At 51.2% G+C, this 19,675-nt stretch overlaps 1 protein-coding gene across 8 annotated transcripts; it reads left to right on the top strand.

The window, feature by feature from the left end:
• Positions 1–7,028: 7,028 nt before the first annotated feature.
• HYOU1 (hypoxia up-regulated 1) lies at positions 7,029–19,572 on the top strand. 8 transcript variants are annotated; one of them, XM_017523494.2, is made up of 26 exons: positions 7,029–7,116; positions 8,091–8,188; positions 8,412–8,505; positions 8,685–8,763; positions 8,914–9,068; positions 9,193–9,269; positions 9,580–9,761; positions 9,971–10,086; positions 11,376–11,568; positions 11,775–11,909; positions 12,043–12,125; positions 12,264–12,396; positions 12,590–12,777; positions 13,067–13,205; positions 14,328–14,388; positions 14,517–14,596; positions 14,980–15,165; positions 15,296–15,471; positions 15,585–15,672; positions 15,774–15,896; positions 16,066–16,199; positions 16,328–16,412; positions 17,321–17,561; positions 17,656–17,706; positions 17,981–18,031; positions 18,172–19,572. In XM_017523494.2, the coding sequence occupies exons 2-26, from the start codon at positions 8,098–8,100 to the stop codon at positions 18,231–18,233; spliced, it is 3,003 nt and encodes a 1,000-aa protein (XP_017378983.1). In that variant the 5' UTR covers positions 7,029–7,116; positions 8,091–8,097; the 3' UTR covers positions 18,234–19,572. The 8 variants fall into 8 exon arrangements, with proteins under 8 accessions (XP_017378983.1, XP_037592654.1, XP_017378982.1 ...); XM_037736726.1 differs by having other exon boundaries at positions 17,978–18,031; positions 18,169–19,572; XM_017523493.2 differs by having other exon boundaries at positions 7,069–7,249.
• The last annotated feature ends 103 nt before the right edge of the window (positions 19,573–19,675 follow it).

The raw sequence follows: 19,675 nt of genomic DNA, 5'->3' as shown, positions 1-19,675 counted from the left end.
ACACCTAACAGACGCTCAAAACGTTTCCTCAGGAAACGAGCTGGGCGCGATGGTTCATGCCTGTCTGTAATTCCAGCATTTTAGGAGGCTGAGGTGGGGGGATCGCTTGAGCCCAGGTGTTTGAGACCAGCCCGGGCAACATGATGCAACCTCATCTCTACAAAAAATACAAAAATGAGCCAGGCATGGTGGTGCACACCTGTGGTCCCAGCTACTTGGGAGGCTGAGATGGGAGGATCAGTTGAGCCCAGAGGTGGAAGCTGTAGTGAGCTGTGATTGTGCCACTGCACTCCAGCCTGGGCGACGCCGGAGACCTTGTCTTGAAAAAAAAAGGAAACTGTGAAGTACTGATGGGGCAGGAACTCCCAAGACGCTGGGCTTTCTCCCCCTTTCCATAGTGGCAGGGTATGGGACATAAACTGGGCAAAAACCTGGAAGTGGCAACTCTGAGAGCTGGGTGGGTTGTTTTGTTTTTGTTTTGTTTTGAGTCGGAGTCTCTCTCTGTCGCCAGGCTGGAGTGCAATGGCACAATCTCTGCTCACTGCAATCTCTGCCACCCAGGTTCAAGTGATTCTCCTGCCTCAGCCTCTCAAGTAGCTGGGACTACAGATGCGTGCCATCACGCCCAGCTAATTTTTGTATTTTTAGTAGAGACAGGTTTCACCATGTTAGCCAGGATGGTCTCGATCTCTTGACCTCATGATCTGCCCACCTCGACCTCCCAAAATGCTGGGGTTACAGGCATGAGCCACCACGCTTGGCTGAGAGCTGAGTCTTTTAACAATGAATGGCAGGTGTCCAAGATATTACATGGCCACTTTCCACTCCCAACTCTGGTTAAACCAACTTTGAATGCAAGCAAGAGCTATCCTCCTGGACAACTGTAGGTTTACTGTTTGTGTGTCATGAGGAGCTATGTACAGAAGTGACATAGCATCATTTTACCATAGTAGGGTCATATGAGAAAGTGACCCTGGGGTATTTGTGAAGTTTATTTTTTGCACTCCCCCAACTTCTTCTTTTTATTTTATTTATTTATTTATTCATTCATTTTGAGACAGAATCTCTCTCTATGCCCCAGGCTGGAGTGCAGTGCTGCAATCTCGGCTCACTGCAACCATCACCTCCTGGGTTAAAGTGATTCTCATGCCTCAGCCTCCCAAGTAGCTGGGGCTACAGGGGCCTGCCACCATGCCCAGCTAATTTTTGTATTTTTGGTAGAGACGAGCCCTCAGAGGAAGATGTCGAGCCTCTGCCATTGGACAGCAGGGGGAGCACCCAAGCAACAAAGATGCACTCTATCTCCTGTTCACATCTCTGTTTTTACGTTGCTTCTTTTTTGAAGCCTGTTGCCCACGCTGCTCTTGAACTCCTGGCCTCAAGGGATCCTTCTGCCTCAGCCTCTTAAAGTGCTGGGATTACAAGCATGAGCTAGCTCTGAGGGCTGAATGTGGCTCTACCTGTGCCCACTGGATGCTCTTATTGATGAGGCATACAAAGGCTGAGATTGGCCTGCCAGAGAGACCCACAGCACCTCTTCAGACTTACTACATTCTGTTCTGTCCTCCTTTTGACAAATATGTATTGAGCACTCCTAGTCCAGGAATTGTACCAAATGTCCAGAATGTAAATGAACGAGACATGGTCCTCAACCACCACTCTAGGGACAGGCATAAAAAGAACAGATAGTAAGAAGCCCCTAATTTCATGTAGTAAATTATAGTTAATAAAGTACTTTCACTTCTCACGGAATCTTCATAGCAACCATCTGCAGAAGAGGTATCATTATCCCTGATGAGAAATGGAGTTAGGGTTAGGGTCAGGGTTAGGGTTCTCTGTCACCTAGGCTACAGTGCAGTGGCACAATCACTGCTTGTTGCAGTCTCCACCTCCTAAGCTCAGGTGATTCTCCCATCTCAGCCTCCCCAGTAGCAGGGAGTATAGGCTCACACCACCATGCTCAGTTAATCTTTTTATTGTTGTTGTATTTTTAGTAGAGAGTGTTTCACTATGTTACCCAGGCTGGTCTCAAACTGTTGTGCTCAAGCAATCCACACGTCTCAGCCTCTCAAAGTGCTAGGATTACAGGTGTGACCCACCGTGCCTGGCCACATATTTCTTTCTTTTTTTTTTTTTTGGAGACGGAGTCTCACTGTGTCGCCAGGCTGGAGTTCAGTGGCGCCAATCTCGGCTCACTGCAACCTCCACCTCCCAGGTTCAAGAGATTCTCCTGCCTCAGCCTCCTGAGTAGCTTGGGACTAGAGGCATGCGCCACCACACCTAGCTAATTTATGTATTTTTAGTAGAGATAGGGTTTCACCATGTTGGTCATGATGGTCTCAATCTGCCCACCTTGGTTTCCCAAAGTGCTGGGGTTACAGGTGTGAGCCATGGACACCTAGCCTTTTTTTTTTTTTTTTTTTTTTGAGATGGAGACTCACTCTGTCGCCCAGGCTGAAGTGCAGTAGCAGTAGCATGATCTCAGCTCACCACAACCTTCGTCTCCCAGGTTCAAGCAGTTCTCCTGTCTCAACCTCCCAAGTAGCTAAGATTATAGGCACACGCCACCACGCCCAACTCATTTGTGTGTGTGTGTGTGTGTTTAAGTGGAGATGGGGGTTTCACCATATTGGTCAGGCTGGTCTCGAACCATCCACCTTGTGATCCGCCCGCCTCAGCCTCTCAAAGTGCTGTTTACAGGCGTGAGCCACTGTGCCCAGCAGTGCCTGGCCACATATTTCTTTCTTTTTGGGGATGGGGGAGACAGGATCATACTCTGTTGCCAGGGCTGGAGTGCTGTGGTGCGATTTTGGCTCACTGCAACCTCTGCCCCCTAGGTTCAAGTGATTCTCCTGCCTCAGTCTCCCGAGTAGCTGAGATTACAGATGCACACCACCACCACCTGGCTACTTTTTGTATTTTTAGTAGAGATGGAGTTTCACCATGTTAGCCAGGCTGGTCTTGAACTCCTGACCTCAAATGATCCACCCACCTGGGCCTCCCAAGTTTTACAGGCATAAGCCACTGTGCCCAGCCCTGGCCACATATTTCTTTTGTAATTCTAAAAATATTGTTATAGAAGTAGGAAAAAACTCATCTTATTTCATCTCCTGCTGAAAATGGGCCCTCTCCTGCCTAGGGTTACAGCAAAGTAAAATCTAGAGTCTCCTGAGGCTGGATTACATGCCTGTAATCCAGCACTTTTGGGGGCCAAGGTGGGAGAATTTTACTTGAGGCCTGGAGTTCAAGACCAGCCTGGGCAACATAGCCAGACCTCATCTCTACTAAAATTAAAGAAATAACTAGTAGTGTACACCTATAGTACCAGCTACTTGGGAGGCAGAGGAAGGAGAAAAGCTTAAGCCCAGGAGGTGGGGGCTGCAGTGAGCTGTGATCACACCACTGCATTCGAGCCTGGGCAATGGAGTGAGACCCTGTCTCAAAACAATAACAACAACAAACCCTATAGTCTTGCATGACAGACAAAGTAATTTTTTTGTTGTTATTGAGAAATGCTCAGTGTATAAGACAAAGTAATTTTTAAATATTTTATTGAAGTGTAACAACATGCAAAATAGTTGTATGGTACAGCCCACTGAAATTCCACAAACTAACTGGACACTCCCATTGTATCCAGCAATGAGAACACAGCTAGTGGCCAGGTGTGGTGACTCACGCATGTAATCCCAGTATTTTGGGAGGCTGAAGCAGGCAGATCACCTGAGGTCAGGAGTTTGAGACCAACCTGGCCAACATGGTGAAACCCTGTCTCTACTAAAAATATAAAAATTAGCTGGGCGTGGTGTTGAACACCTACAGTCCCAGATACTGGGGAGGCTGAGGCGGAGGCTGTCATAAGCTGAGATTGTGCCACTGCACTCAAGCCTAGGTGACAGAATCAGACTCTGTCTCAAAAACAAAACAAAACTAAACTAAAAAAAACACGGGAAACATAGCTAGCACCTCCAGAAGCCTGCCTTATGTCCTCTTCTAAACTCTCCAACTTGGGCAACAGAGCATGACCCTATATCTAAAGGACAGCAGCATCCTGACTTTTATCCCTGTAGCTTAGTTTTGCCAGCTTTTAAATTCGATGTAAGTTAAATCATGCAGTGTATACTTGGGCTTCTTTTACTCAGTATTGTTTGTAGAATTCATCTAAGTTGTCCTATGTATACAATAGTCCACCCATTCTTATTGCTGTATAGAATTCCATGTTAATCTGTGATTATTTTTCTATCCAATTGTTGATGGTCATTTGGATAGTTTTCAGCCCGGGGCTGTTATAAATAAAGCTGTTACCAACAGCCTCTTGGTGAACACACGTATGCATTTGTTTTGTTTTGGAGACGGAGTCTCACTCTGTCGCCCAGGCTAGAGTGCAGTGGCAGGATCTCAGCTCACTACCACCTCTGCCTCTTGGGTTCGGGTTCAAGCAATTCTCCTGCTTCAGCCTCCCCATTAGCTAGAATTACAGGCACACACCACCACACCAGGCTAATTTTTTTACTTTTAGTAGAGACAGGGTTTCGACATGTTGGCCAGGCTGGTCTTAAACTCAACCTTGGGTGATCCGCCCACCTTGGACTCTCAAAGTGCTGGGATTACAGGCATGAGCCACTGTGCCCGGCCTGTATTTGTTAGATATAAATATAAGAATGAGGTTGCTAGGTGACAACTAATTTCTAAAAATTATTCTGGTGTAGGATGTTCTTTCTGATCAACATTGCCCTCAGCCTATCATGTAATTTGCATGGTTATGCACACATATGCCCTCACCAATGTGTCAATTTTACACTTTTGTCAGTTTGGTACATGTTCTGCAAGATGGCAACTTTCTTCCCTTGGGTTTCTGCAGTGTTGGGGAAGGGATATAGTCCTCAAATGTTAACAAGTTATTCTGGACAAGAACCAATGAGTTCACCTGCCTAGGTCAATCTAAATCAGATGTTTTACATTAGAATTTCCCAATGTTTTCCAGCTTGTTCTTGTGAAATACTATTCTCCCCTCTGGTCCCAGAACAAAACAGCTGACTCATCAGAGCACTTCCACCTGCTTCACTTCCCAGGAGGACTAATACCCAGGTTGAGAACTGTAGCTGTGGCAGAACTGTGCTCCCACCAGAGGTATTCATGGTTGGAGCTTTCTTAGGAGATTCAGAAGCTTTTCTTTTCTTTTTTCTTTTTTTTTTGAGACAGGGTCTCACTCTGTCACCCAGCCTGGAATGCAGTGTGCAATCTCAGTTCACTGCAGCCTCTACCACCCAGGTTCAAGCAATTCTCCTGCCTCAGCCTCCTGAGTAGCTGGGATTACAGGCATGCACCATCACGTCTGGCTAATTTTTTTGTATTCTGGTAGAGATGGGGGGTTTTACCATGTTGCCCAAGCTGGTCTTAAACTCCTAAGCTCAGGCAATCTGCCTGCCTTAGCCTCCCAAAATGCTAGAATTACAAGCATGAGCCACTATGCCTGGCCCCCTAAAGGTTGTTTTTTTTTTTTCCTTTTTTAATTTTTTTATAGAGACGGGGTTTCCCCATGTTGGCCAGGCTGGTCTTGAACTCCTGACTTCATGTGATCTGCCCGCCTCGGCCTCCCAAAGTGCTTGGATTACAGGCGTTAGCCACCGCGCCTAGCCTCATAACTATTCTTAAAAGGAAGAATAGACTCTCTCTGGGACTGCCAATAATATTTCCTTCTAAGGATAGACACATGACACCCTCCACCTAAGCATCATGAAAAATGTAGAGAAAGGAAGAGCTAAGAGCTCCTTAAACAAGCTGAGGATTGACAGCCCTGGCCCTGACCGCCAGGGCCTTCAAGTGGGCCTTTCTGAGAAGGGTGGCCAGGCATCAATTTAGTAGGAGAGAAAACAGATGACTTATTTCCATCCACACTTAGGGAAAGTGCACTCTCCAAGGACTGCACACGTTTTTCTTTTCTTTTCTTTTTTCTTTTTTGAGACAGAGCCTCACTCTTGTAGTCCAGGCTGGAGTGGAGTGGCCTGACCTAGTCTCACTGTAACCTCCGCCTCCCGGGTTCCAAGAAATTCTCCGGCCTCAGACTCCTGAATAGCTGGGATTGCAGGCGCCCGCCACCACGACTGGCTAATGTTTGTAGTTTTGGTGTGAGACGAGGGTTTCACCTTGTTGGTCAGGCTGGTCTCGAACTCCTGACCTCAAGTGATCCGCCTGCCTCGGCCTCCCAAAGTGCTGGGATTACAGGCGTGAGCCACATTTCTATGAGCACATTTCTACCGAACTGTAAGTTTAAAAAGAAGACAGCGAGGTGCTTCTGTCATTCTGCGACAGAAACAGCTAAAGAGAAGATGTTCACAAGGTTTAATAGAACAGAAATAGAAGTGTACGCATGCTTTTATTTGTGACTATAGCGTCACAAATATGTCTTGTGTGTGTAGTACTTAAGTTTGAAATATTCTTTCTTATACAAATGAGTGGGGCTTAACCTAAGAAATACGGGCTAAATTCTGCGACGAATGCATCTATTTCTGACCCGTTAGCAAATATCTTTTTTTCTGGCTTCAGTTTCCTCAATAAAAGAGGGGGTTGCGGCGGACTCAGCCCGAAACACAGCCTTTCTTCGATGTCTATCCAAAGCCTAGGTCGGCTCAATACCAACCGGCAGGCAAGTGCCTCCTCCGCGGGGCTGCGGACTGGACGCCAATGATTCCCATTCCTCGGCCGGGCTCTCCAGGTGACCGGAAGAAGAACCCCTAGTGCGGGACTGCAGTGCGCTCGACCGGCTCCAGGCGCGGGTCGCTCTCAAACCCTGGCATATAGGTCCAGCGCCGGAAAAGGTCCCGCGGTCGCCCAGGGGCCGGCGTTGGGGAGGTAGGAGTGGAACACACTGGCCCCGTGACGTGGTCCAATCCCCGGCCGACGCCGGCAGTTTCTTCCCAACCGGTGGCTGGTCCCCTCTGCCACCTCCTGGACAAGGCTGGCGAAGGGGAGGGGGCGGGGCCTGGGACGTGGTCCAATGGGCACGCGCGCCGGGAGGTGGGGGCGGGGCCGGGCGCGCGGCGCAGGGCCGGGCGGCGGAGGCTCCAATGAGCGCGCGCCGCGTCCGGGGCCGGCTGGTGCGCCAGACGCCGCCGAGAGGTTGGTGGCTAATGTAACAGTTTGCAAACCGCGGGGAGTTGTGAAGGGCGCGGGCTGGGGGCACTGCTGACCTCGTGGGTACGTCCGTGCCGCGTCTGTCCCAGAGCTGGGGTCTCAGGAGCGGAGGCAAGAGGTAGCGGGGGTGTTCGGAGCTGCGGGCCGGCCACCCTTCCTAGGGACCACAGCGTGCGAGCTCTGGGGGCGGGTCGGGAGCGCGAGGGAGGGCCTCGCGGACGCCGGGCGCTCGGCCTCGCACTGAGGGCCCAGCAGCTCGGCCCCGGGTCTGCCGTCACGCGCTGGGGCAGGCCGGGATTCGTTTCCGGGAGTAGGAGCCGCCGCCCTCGTCAGGTGAAGCTGAGGTGAACACCGGGTACCGGATACCCGCCGGGCAGTGAACCTTACGGCCCGTGGCACAGAGTCTGTGTGCACAGTGGGGCCAGGGAGTGGGCTGGGGAAGGGGAGGGGGCAGGACAACTCGCAGGGATGCCGAGGAGGAGACTGGCCTTTCTTCCATCCCAGCCCTCCCCAACGTCATTACCTCTCTGTTCCCATCCAGGCCCAGCCTGGCACCGGCGGGGGAGCTCCAGGTGTGGGGAGGTGGTTGAGCCCTGGGCGGGGATCCCTGGCCGCACCCCAGGTGTCTGGCCACAGCCACAGTGCTACGGTGCTCCACTCGCTGCCTGTGTGGTGTACGCAAGGCTCGAGTCTCCTTCCTCTTGTCCTTTTAGCTTCTCTGTTTAAGGATGTGGCAGAGCCGAGGACCCATGCTCTTTCGCTTGGGCCTTTGTGTTGGCGCTGCTGGGATGATTAGAGTGGTTGGTACCCATCAGGAGGGAGATGGGGAGAAGTAGGCGTCTTTGCCCTGGGTGAGAATGGGGTAGGTATGAATCTTAGAGCTTCTCCATTCTGGGATGTGGTTCTGTCTCCTCTGCGAGCATCCAGTTTCAAGTGTTTTCTTTCTTCCCCTCCCCCAGGGGCACAATGGCAGCCATAGTCAGGAGGCAGAGGCAGAGGAGGCGAGTCTGTTGGGCCTTGGTGGCTGTGCTCTTGGCAGACCTGTTGGCACTGAGTGGTATGTACCCCAGTAGAGGGAGCAAAAGGATAAATGATGACTGAACGATGCGTGGTGGGAAGCGGGCATGGGGCTCTCGGTCAGAAGTCTCTTGACTTGTTAGGTCCAGGGTTTTTGTCTTTTGCTATCTTAGTTTTCCCACAGAAGGTTATGCTTTGATTAGAGGGGGCCTCAGGAAGGTGGGGGAAGGGAGAGCTAATTGACAAACCTCTAACTCCTTCAGATACACTGGCAGTGATGTCCGTCGACCTGGGCAGTGAGTCCATGAAGGTGGCCATCGTCAAACCTGGAGTGCCCATGGAAATTGTCTTGAACAAGTGAGGGTGGCCACCGTGTTAAGGGTGGGGAACGAGGGAGTCTGGGCTCCAAGTGTGAATGTGTTCTTCCTAGTGCCCACAGCAGACATCGGCGTCTGAGTGGTTATATGTGTGTGAGTGTCTAAGGCTTCTGAGTCCTTCTGCTGCAGCTACCTGGGCCCAACATGTCTTTTCCTCAGGGAATCCCGGAGGAAAACCCCAGTGATTGTGACCCTGAAAGAAAATGAAAGATTCTTTGGAGACAGTGCAGCAAGCATGGTGAGCTAGCAGTCCCCCTTCCCAAAGTGGTGGGCAGAGGAGAGGAGATGGCAGCCCCCAGAGTCTGTTTCTTGATTAGTCTCTGTGATGTAAGAGGTAGGTGATGGTGGACTTGGGAGCCTCATACTCTGCTCCTTCTTCACCCGTCAGGCCATCAAGAATCCAAAGGCTACACTGCGTTACTTCCAGCACCTCCTGGGAAAGCAGGCAGATAACCCCCATGTAGCTCTTTATCAGGCCCGCTTCCCAGAGCATGAGCTGACCTTCGACCCACAGAGGCAGACTGTACACTTCCAGATCAGCCCGTGAGTGTTCTGTTGAGGAAGGTGGTCTCAGCATCCCCGCTGGGCACCTCATTGGTGTGTGTTCCTGATTGTCCCACCTTAATGCCTGGTTTTCCATGGCTCAAACTACCTTCCCTCCCCTCAGGCAGCTGCAGTTCTCACCTGAGGAAGTGTTGGGCATGATTCTCAATTACTCTCGTTCTCTGGCTGAAGATTTTGCAGGTGAGTGGTCCAGGTGTAGCCCGTGGTGGCCAGGCTCCCTAGGATCTAAGGCAGTGATTCTCAAACAGGGGCAGTTTTGCCAAACAGGAAACATTTAGCAACATTTGAAGATAGCTTTTGGTTGTCGCATCTAAGGGGTACAACTGACATCTGGTGGGTAAAGGCCAGGGATGCTGCTAATCATCCTACAATGCACAGGACAGCACCTGCAACAAAGAATTACCTACTCCAAAATGTCACTAGTGACAAGTTTAGAAGCCCTCATCTAAGGTGTGGAGCTGGCAGGAGCCTTTTCTGTTGTCATCTGTAGAGCAGCCCATCAAGGATGCAGTGATCACCGTGCCAGTCTTCTTCAACCAGGCTGAGCGCCGAGCTGTGCTGCATGCTGCTCGCATGGCTGGCCTCAAAGTGCTGCAGCTCATCAATGACAACACCGCCACCGCCCTCAGCTACGGTGTCTTCCGCCGGAAAGATATCAACACTACTGCCCAGGTGAGCCAGGGAGACCTAACCAGACATGCAGGGTGCCTGAATCTAAGGATAGAGGCCACTTGGCCCCTTTTGCTTCTTGTTTGCATGGTGGGGCTGGCCCTTGGCAAAATGCACTTATAGCCTCCTCTCAGCCCCTTGGGAGCAGGTAGGTGAGCAGGCACCCTGAGTCTGGAAAGGTTACTGTGACAGTTGCTTTGATATCTCTACAGAATATCATGTTCTATGACATGGGCTCAGGCAGCACCGTCTGTACCATTGTGACCTACCAGACAGTGAAGACTAAGGAAGCTGGGATGCAGCCACAGCTGCAGATCCGGGGAGTAGGGTAAGTGGGTGCTTGGGGGTGCTTCTTGTGAAGACCCTCAAGTCAGGGATTTCTTCTTGGAGGAGCAATTGCTTTGCTTTCCTCCATAGTGCAGGAATGCTCTCCTGATTGAGGCATGAGTCATTGTAGGGGACCGCACACAAAGAGTAAGGCGAAGCTGAGGAGCAGGGGAGGACAGTTTGGGAAAATTGGAAGACATGGAACTTTCTAGACATTGTGAGGAATTCCATGGAGCTGCAGGCAATATGTAGGGTGTCAGATTCAATCTTGTTTTTGTTCTCTTGACATTTCCAGTTAAATAATTAACCCTCTTGTTTTCTTATTTCTTTTTTTTTTTTTAATTTTATTTTTATGGCCTATGACATAGCCCTCAGGAGACCCTGAGAACATGTACCCTGTTGTCTTATTTCTTGAAGCCATCTTTTTCCTGTCTTGACCATTACCATCCAGTCCGAGTTACCATCACCTCTTATCTTCACAATTAAAAACATCCCCCTGTTTCTGGTGATGTCTTTTTTCAGTTCTTTCTTCATATTGCAGCCAGAGGGTTCCTCTTAAAATTCAACCTGATTGTCACCTGTTTCTTTAAAAACCTATCATGGGCTCCAGAACTTTCCCTGTTCCTGTCTCAGCCCTGCCTTCTGCAGCCTGTCTGAGCCCTGAGCCCTTTTGCTCTTTGAGCCCCAGTGATGCTTGTCCTCCTCTGGAACTTGCCACGCACTCTCCCACTTCAGGGTCTTTATGAACACTGTTGCCTCTGTCTAGAACGTTGTTTGCCCTCCAGCTAGTGAACTCTGAGCTCTTCAGTTCAAGTGATGCTTGCACTGAAATCATCCTTCAGGTTTCAGTTCAAGCATCACTTTTTAGGGGACTGTCCTTGAGCCTCCCTCATTAGCTTGAATGTCCCCCATGCATGTTCTGTGAGCATTGTCCCCTGACCTTTACAACATGTGGGGTAGTGATAATTTCATATTTATGTGGTTGTTCAACTTTTCCATAGCAGGAACTGTGTCTCTCTCCCCTCTGCCACTTTGTATTCCCAGAGGGAAGTACATAAGTGATGCTCAGTAAACACTGTTAAATGAATGAGTGGACGAAGTGTCACTGCGAGGTGTCAGCTGTGATATAGAGTGTTGAGGGCAGACTGTGTGTCCATGCATGGGGCACTGGAGATGAACAAGGTCCCCTGAGATGAAGGAAAGGTGCCATGTGGGGATGAGAGTCAGGCCCCTATGCAGATATAGGGACTTGTGTTCTTCACTCTTTTCCTTGCTCCATTTTCTGAACAGATTTGACCGTACCCTGGGGGGCCTGGAGATGGAGCTCCGGCTTCGAGAACACCTGGCTGGGCTTTTCAATGAGCAGCGCAAGGGACAGAGAGGAAAGGATGTGCGGGAGAACCCGCGTGCCATGGCCAAGCTGCTGCGTGAGGCTAATCGGCTCAAAACTGTCCTCAGTGCCAACGCTGACCACATGGCACAGGTACCCACAAGTGGCTGGTTGAGGCTGTATTTGTCCCACGTTGAGAGTGGGGGATCCTGCCACTGAACTGGGCTGCTTGTGCCTGGCATGGCCCATGTTCCTCCCTCTGCCATCTTCCCAAAGACCTGTTCTTTTTGTTTCTGTCCTACTCACCAAGAGAGCAGGACCTGGGCAAGAACCCCCTGACAGTGCCTATCCTCCCCCAGATCGAAGGCTTGATGGATGATGTGGACTTCAAGGCAAAAGTGACTCGTGTGGAATTTGAGGAGTTGTGTGCAGACTTGTTTGAGCGGGTGCCTGGGCCTGTACAGCAGGCCCTCCAGAGTGCTGAAATGAGTCTGGTGAGCGAGTAGGGGAAGGTGGGAATGCCCCATAGGGAAGGGCATAGGAAATCCTTGGGACATCAAGGGATGAGGCAGTGCTGAGGAGGAGCATTAACTGCGTGCTGTTCCACCTCATTCTTCTCCACTGCAGGATGAAATTGAGCAGGTGATCCTGGTGGGTGGGGCCACTCGGGTCCCCAAAGTTCAGGAGGTATTGCTGAAGGCCGTGGGCAAGTGAGTGTGGGGGCTAGGGTATTGGGCTGAGTTCTGCCTGGGGCAGGGTTTTGGGTTGAGCAGCTGGAGGGCTGAGGGGAGGGAAGTCCCAGTTGCATGCTCCAGGTTAGACCATGCTGAGGCTTGGGACTTTCACAGGGAGGAGCTGGGGAAGAACATCAATGCAGATGAAGCAGCCGCCATGGGGGCAGTGTACCAGGCAGCTGTGCTCAGTAAAGCCTTCAAGGTGAAGCCATTTGTTGTCCGAGATGCAGTGGTCTACCCCATCCTGGTGAGTGAGCCTGACGGAGCAGGTGACACGTTCCCTTTACCTCTCCCAAGTGTGATCTCCCCTTCTGTCTGCTGTAGCTCATCCCTTCATCTGTCTACTAAGAGGTATCCCCACCCCACCCCACCCCCATCCTTAGCCTTAGCCCAGAACCTACGTGGGTTCTCTAGTGTGCCTCTGTCTGCCTGATTTGTAGGTGGAGTTCACGAGAGAGGTGGAAGAGGAGCCTGGGGTTCACAGCCTGAAGCACAATAAACGGGTACTCTTCTCTCGGATGGGGCCCTACCCTCAACGCAAAGTCATCACCTTTAACCGCTATAGCCATGACTTCAACTTCCACATCAACTACGGTGACCTGGGCTTCCTGGGGCCTGAAGATCTTCGGTGAGAGGCGGGGGTGCCAGATGGGACTTTCAGGGAGCAGGAGGCGTGGCTGCTAGACAATCTGAGGACAGGGGGTGAGAGAGAATGTGGACCTGCAGGGCTGAAACAAGGGAAGCAGGCTGTGGAGTTAGGGTTAGGTTGTAAGCAGCTCCTCTGGAGAATGTATCCATCCTTCTGAGTGTGCCCTTGGGGAGTGCCTCTGACACCTCGTGCCAGGAAGCCATGTAGTTTAGATGGGGGACGTGGGCTGGGGTGAGTCCCCCAGAACTCCTCTTTCCTCCCCAACCAGGGTATTCGGCTCCCAGAATCTGACCACGGTGAAGCTAAAAGGGGTGGGTGACAGCTTCAAGAAGTATACCGACTACGAGTCCAAGGGCATCAAGGCTCACTTCAACCTGGATGAGAGTGGTGTGCTCAGTCTAGACAGGGTAAGAGCTGAAGAAGACCCCGTGTGCATGCCAGGGCTCAGGCTGTGCCGACCATTTCCAAAGCAGGTTCCACGTGGTGTTAGGACATGATAGCCATAAAAGATTTAGGAATCAGAAAAATGTTGGCTTTAAACAGAGCTAATCAGTGATCTGGTGCAGACCCTCTTATAGCCTATAAATGTTCGTGGGAATTGTAAATTTCTCAGAGGGAACCACTGAATGGTTTGAAGAATCCACTCTTTTTTTTTTTGGAGACATGGTCTCGGCTCTGTCATCTAGGCCGGAGTATAGTGGCATGGCCATAGCTCATTCCAGCCTTGAACACCTGGGCTTAAATGATCCTTCCACCTCAGCCTCCTGAGTAGCTGGGATAGGCATGTGCCACCACATCCTGCTAATTTTTTTTGTACTTTTTATAGAGACAGTGTCTCACTATGTTGCCCAGACTGGTCTCTAACTCCTGGGATCAAGCGATCCTCCTGCCTCAGCCTCCCAAAGTACAGGGATTACAGGTGGGAACCACTGTGCCTGGCCTCAGGAATCCACTTATTATTATTTCTTTTTTGAGACAGAATCTCACTTTGTTGTCCAGGCTGGAGTACAGTGGCATCTTCACTCACTGCAACCTCCACCTCCTGGTTTCAAGCAATTCTCCTGTCTCAGCCTCCTGAGTAGGTGGGATTACAGGTGCCTGCCACCACGCCCCACTAGTTTTTGTATTTGGAATAGAGATGGAGTTTCACTATGTTGGCCAGGCTGATCTCAAATCCCTGACCTCAAGTGATCCACCCACCTTGGCCTTCTAAAGAGTTAGGATTATAGGCATGAGCCACTGCTGGCCAGGAATCCATTTTTGTAAAACAAATCTGGGGGTAATATGGATGTAATGGCCCATACTGTTAAGTGGGGTGCTTTTGGGGAAAAATGAACTAGGTCCCTGTTCATGGAGGGCTCCTAATCAAAGGAGCTGGGTGACCACCTCCAAGTCCTTAGAAAATGCAAGTGACAGACTAGGCCTACAACAGCATGGAGTGTGCATAAGCAGACACCCACTTTGGCAGGATGTTTGCAGGGAAAGGGTGGGTTAACCTGTGTGTGTCTTCGTTTTGAAACCGTTTTCAGGTGGAGTCCGTATTTGAGACACTGGTGGAGGACAGCCCAGAAGAGGAATCTACTCTCACCAGTAAGATGAGCATGCATGTGTGTATGGGAGAGAATGTACTTGCATGATGGTTCGGGAGGTGGACAGGGCATGGCCCTTGGGAGTTACTGCTGTGGGCCCCTTTTGAGTCTGGGTTTTCCTCCCCCTAGAACTTGGCAACACCATTTCTAGCCTGTTTGGAGGCGGTACCACACCAGATGCCAAAGAGAATGGTACTGATACTGTCCAGGTGAGCTCAGGATGGAGCCAGGGAGCATGGAGGACAATGGGGGGTACAAGTAGTAGCAGCAAGGGAAGGGGCTGAGGATGGGCTGCCCCTGCCCCTATTAACCACTCACTCCTCAGGACCCTCTGAGCTCTGAGCTATTTCTTGACCAGCGCTCCCAAGGCCCATTCCGCTCATTCCAGATGCTCTTCCTTTGTCCAGCTAGATTGTCACAGTCCAAGCAGGTCATTGACCGTTTCCATATAGCGGTCACCTGTCCACCCCCATGCTGTATCTTTAGTGGTGAATGCCTGCCAGGCAGAGCCCGGGAGGTCGGCAGTGCTGAGCCAGGCTTTCTTGGAGGCCTTGCTCCTGATCGTTCCCTGGGGCGCCTGTGGTGTTTCTAGGAGGAAGAGGAAAGCCCTGCAGAGGGGAGCAAGGACGAGCCCGGGGAGCAGGTGGAGCTCAAGGAGGAAGCTGAGGCCCCAGTGAAGGATGCCTCTCAGCCCCCACCCCCTGAACCTAAGGGAGATGCAGCCCCTGAGGGAGAAAAGGCCACAGAAAAGGAAAATGGAGACAAGTCTGAGGCCCAGGTGAGCTGTGGCAGAGAGAAGCCAGTGTGGACCCAGAGGCTAAGGGAATGGGTGCCTGCCTTGTTTCTGCCCCATGGAGAATGTAGGAGGGCCAAGGCTTTTCCTGACATCCCTGACTCTTCCCACCCAGAAGCCAAGTGAGAAGGCAGAGGCAGCAGGGCCTGAGGGCATCCCTCCAGCCCCAGAAGGGGAGAAGAAGCAGAAGCCCGCCAAGAAGCAGCGAATGGTAGAGGAGATCAGGGTGGAGCTGGTTGTTCTGGACCTGCCTGACTTGCCAGAGGATAAGCTGGCTCGGTCAGTGCAGAAGTAAGTGAGGACGCTGATATGTGTATACATGTGTGCAGGGTGGGCTATTTGACCCAGAGTCCCAGGTTCTCACCCACCCTCTCCCTCATCCCTTCCCCTCCTTTTTCCCATAGACTTCAGGACTTGACACTCCGAGACCTAGAGAAGCAGGAACGAGAGAAAGCTGCCAACAGCTTGGAAGCATTCATCTTTGAGACCCAGGTCAGTAGGCAGGAGGCAGCAGCTCCCCCAGGCTTACACCTGGCTCTGTGGGCCTTGCCCCTGGGCTTGTGGGTGCATGTGTTTGCATGTCCCCCCCTCAGGACAAGATGTACCAGCCCGAGTACAAAGAAGTGTCCACAGAGGAGCAGCGTGAGGAGATCTCTGGGAAACTCAGTGCCACATCCACCTGGCTGGAGGATGAGGGTTTTGGAGCCACCACAGCGGTGAGGGGCCTCTCAGGACATGGCAGGTGGAATGGGAGCTCTCCTTCCTCTGCCAGGGTCAGAGAGAGAGAGAAGAGCTGGGGCTTGAGCCCATAAAGAAGGACATGGGGCTGACTCCAGGCTCTGCTGTCATCCCTTCCACCCCTCTGCCCAATCCCACATCCATCAGATGTTGAAGGAGAAGCTGGCTGAGCTGAGGAAGCTGTGCCAAGGGCTGTTTTTTCGGGTGGAGGAGCGCAAGAAGTGGCCTGAACGGCTGTCTGCCCTCGATAACCTCCTCAACCATTCCAGCATGTTCCTCAAGTGAGCAGCCCCTGAATCCTTTATGCAGTCCTGCCAGGGCCACTTGTTCTCATTCCTACCAGTTTCCCACTCCCCACACCCAAAACCCCTCTTCCTGTGGGGCTAATGGTCTCTTCTTTGGCTTCCAGGGGGGCCCGGCTCATTCCAGAGATGGACCAGATCTTCACTGAGGTGGAGATGACAACATTAGAGAAAGTCATCAATGAGACCTGGGTAATCACTTTGTAAATACTTAACCAGATACTTAGCTGCCATCCCAGGTACTGTGGGAGAGGCGGAGAGATGAAGCCACAGCAGCCCCTGCCACCTGGCTTACCACCTAATCTGAAGGCAAAAGATGTCATATTTGAGCCCACATTTGATTAGTCCCAAACAAGGGCCATGGCCACAGAGTCATCAGACTGGAGGAGCAAAAAACCATGAGAATAGAGAAAGCTGCTTTGAGGAGCTGGGATTTGAGCTAGATTCAGAACATGGTCCCAGGGTTTGGCTCTGTGAAACTGACTTGTCATATGAAGCAGAAACTGTTTTGGATATGTGGGGGCTCTTGAGCCAGAGCTCGGAAGTGGAGAGTCAAGAAAAGAGTATTTGGCCAGGTGCAGTGACTCACACCTGTAATCCCAGCACTTTGGGAGGCAGAGGTGGGAGGATCACAAAGTCAAGAGATCAAGACCATCCTGGCCAACATAGTGAAACGCCATCTCTAATAAAAATACAAAAAATTAGCTGGGCATGGTTACATGCGCCTATAGTCCCAGCTACTCTGGAGGTGGAGGCAGGAGAATCTCTTGAACCCGGGAGGCAGAGGTTACAGTGAGCCAAGATCGCGCCACTGTACTCCAGCCTGGTGACAGAGCCAGACTCCATCTTTAAAAAAAAAAAAAAAAAGGAGTATTCAAGCGGTTTATTCAGTTGTAGTCACTCCAGTGTGGTAGGATGTAACCAGAAACATGCAGGTCATTGTGGAGAACCTCTAATGTTAGTCTCATGGGGCTGAGCCCAGGGGTGGCAGTGATTTGCAGTCTGAGGGAAGAGGCTGGTTGCGGGTGTGATTACATCTGGGACAGAGATGTCTGCTCTCTCCATGGCTAGCTCGGAGCCTCTCCTGGTCTCACCCACAGGCCTGGAAGAATGCAACTCTGGCCGAGCAGGCCAAGCTGCCCGCCACAGAGAAGCCCGTGTTGCTCTCAAAAGACATTGAGGCCAAGATGATGGCCCTGGACCGAGAGGTGCAGTATCTTCTCAATAAGGCCAAGTTCACTAAGCCCCGGCCCCGGCCCAAGGATAAGAATGAGACCAGGGCAGAGCCTCCCCTCAATGCCAGTGCCAGTGACCAGGAGGAGAAGGTCATCCCTCCAGCAGGTGAGGGCAGGGTACCTGGCTACATGTTCTGCTGGACAGGGAGATGGCCTCCTTTCCCTCCTGGTGCTATGTCTCACCCCTAATTTCCTTCCAGGCCAGACTGAAGATGCAGAGCCCATTTCAGAGCCCGAGAAAGTAGAGACTGGTGAGTTGGGGCAACCATGGTTGGGCACGTGGATATTGCATTAGTCCAGGGGTAGGCAAACTGGCAGGAACAGCCTGTATCTAGACAGCCCATGAGCTTAAATGGCCTTTGCATTTTTAAAGGGTTGTTTAAAAAAAACAGTAGGCAAAGAGACCAAATGTGGTTATATATCCTAAAGTATTTACTAGCTAGCTCTTCATAGAAAAAGTGGCCCCGCCCTCCCTTAGCCTCTTCCTCTCTTCTGAGGAGACTAACCTGTTCCTTCCCAAAGCAGGATCCGAACCAGGAGACACTGAGCCTCTGGAGTTAGGAGGTCCTGGAGCAGGTGAGGGTGGAGCAGGTGAAGGTGGAGCTGGGGCTACAGTGGGAAGCCTGGTGGGGTCTCAGGAAAACCTGCAAAGAACTGGGGTTGGTTACCTCTGTTTCACCTGCTGTGATTCCTTTGCTCCCCTCAACTCCCAGCAGAATCTGAGCAGAGAGAACAATCGACAGGACAGAAGCGGCCTTTGAAGAACGATGAACTATAACCCCCACCTCCGTTTTCCTCATTCATCTCTACCCCCTTCCCCCACCACCTCTATTTATTAAACATCTAGAGTCAGGGGAGGGGTTGGTCCTTCCCTCGGCTAGAGTTCCTTTTCTCACACCTGAGATTGGAGATGTGGAGAAGGAGAAGGGAGGGACAGCTCACTGGTTCCTTCTGCAGTAGCTCTGTGGCTAAAAACTGAAATTGTTCAGTTTCCCAGTCCCACTCTGTTCCCTACCCATATAGGCCCTAAATTTGGGAAAAATCACTATTATGTCTTAATTCTTTGCCTGTGGGTAAGGAGAGAATGGCTGCCAGTGGTTGATGGGCCCTGGGGATAGGAAGGGGGTATCTGGGGTTGCTGGGGAGTTTCCACTCTTCTCTGGTCATCCTTCTTTCCCTACCTCCCTCTCCCACCATGTGATCAGCGTTCTTTTGGGCCAGTGTCTGCAGATCTTGGTTACCAGGTTTGGTTTCTGAGTGCATATCTGTGCTCTTTCCTCCCTCTGCGGGCTTCTCTTTCCCTGAATCCCCTTCCCCATTCCCATCCAGCTCTCCCCCTGGGTTTCCTTGGCTTCCTGCTGCGAATTGGGCAGTTCTCTGCCCCTTGCCTAAAAGCCCGTCCCTCTGGATTGGCCAAAGGAAATCTAGAAGGATTGTCACTCGAATTTCCAACTCCTAGTGGCCAGAGGAGGCAGGGACATAGTGAAGAAGGGAGCCCACCACCTGCCCACCACCTCTCCAAGGAGGAAAGCCAGGTAGAATGGTTGGTATGGGATGCCAGCATCCTGCAAACTCTGTTATAATCTACATCTTCCCAGGAGCCTGGTACCCCAGGTTCCTATGACTCCCTGCCACTTTTTCTCTTCTGTTCTGCGCCTTCCAGACAGCCTTTCTCACCCCTTGCCTCCCCTGGGCTGACCAAAATGTGCTTTCTACTGTGAGCCCCTATCCCAAGATATCTTAGGGGACGGAGAGACCATGGTGTGAATGTAGAGATGCCACCTCCCTCTCTCTGAGGCAGGCCTGTGGATGAAGGAGGAAGGCCAGGACACCTAGGGAGCCTGTCCTTAGTATTCCATCTGTAGCGGGAGCTAGGGCTGCTGCCCCAGCACTAAGACAAGAACGAACCTGGCTGAGGCAGTCATTTTGTCTTTTCCTTTTTTTTTCCCTTCCTCACGTTGGCAGAGATGGGACCTAAGGGCCCCACCCCCACCTCTTCTGTATGTTTGAATTCTTTCAATAGCAGTTGATGCTGATTGGACAGGTTTGAGTCAGATTGTACTTCGCTCCATTGTTAATTGAGAAACTGTTTGAATAAAATATTCTTTTCTACAGTTTTTTGTGTTGTGAGTTTTTAAAAATAGAAAAATTTTTAAATAGAAACTTTGGGCCAGGCATGGTGGCTCATACCTGTCATCTTAACATTTTTTTTTTTTTTTT

Source organism: Cebus imitator, unplaced genomic scaffold, assembly GCF_001604975.1.
Source record: "Cebus imitator isolate Cc_AM_T3 unplaced genomic scaffold, Cebus_imitator-1.0 Scaffold28, whole genome shotgun sequence".
Taxonomy (NCBI): Eukaryota; Metazoa; Chordata; class Mammalia; order Primates; family Cebidae; genus Cebus; species Cebus imitator.
This window is presented reverse-complemented; position numbering and strand designations above follow the sequence as displayed.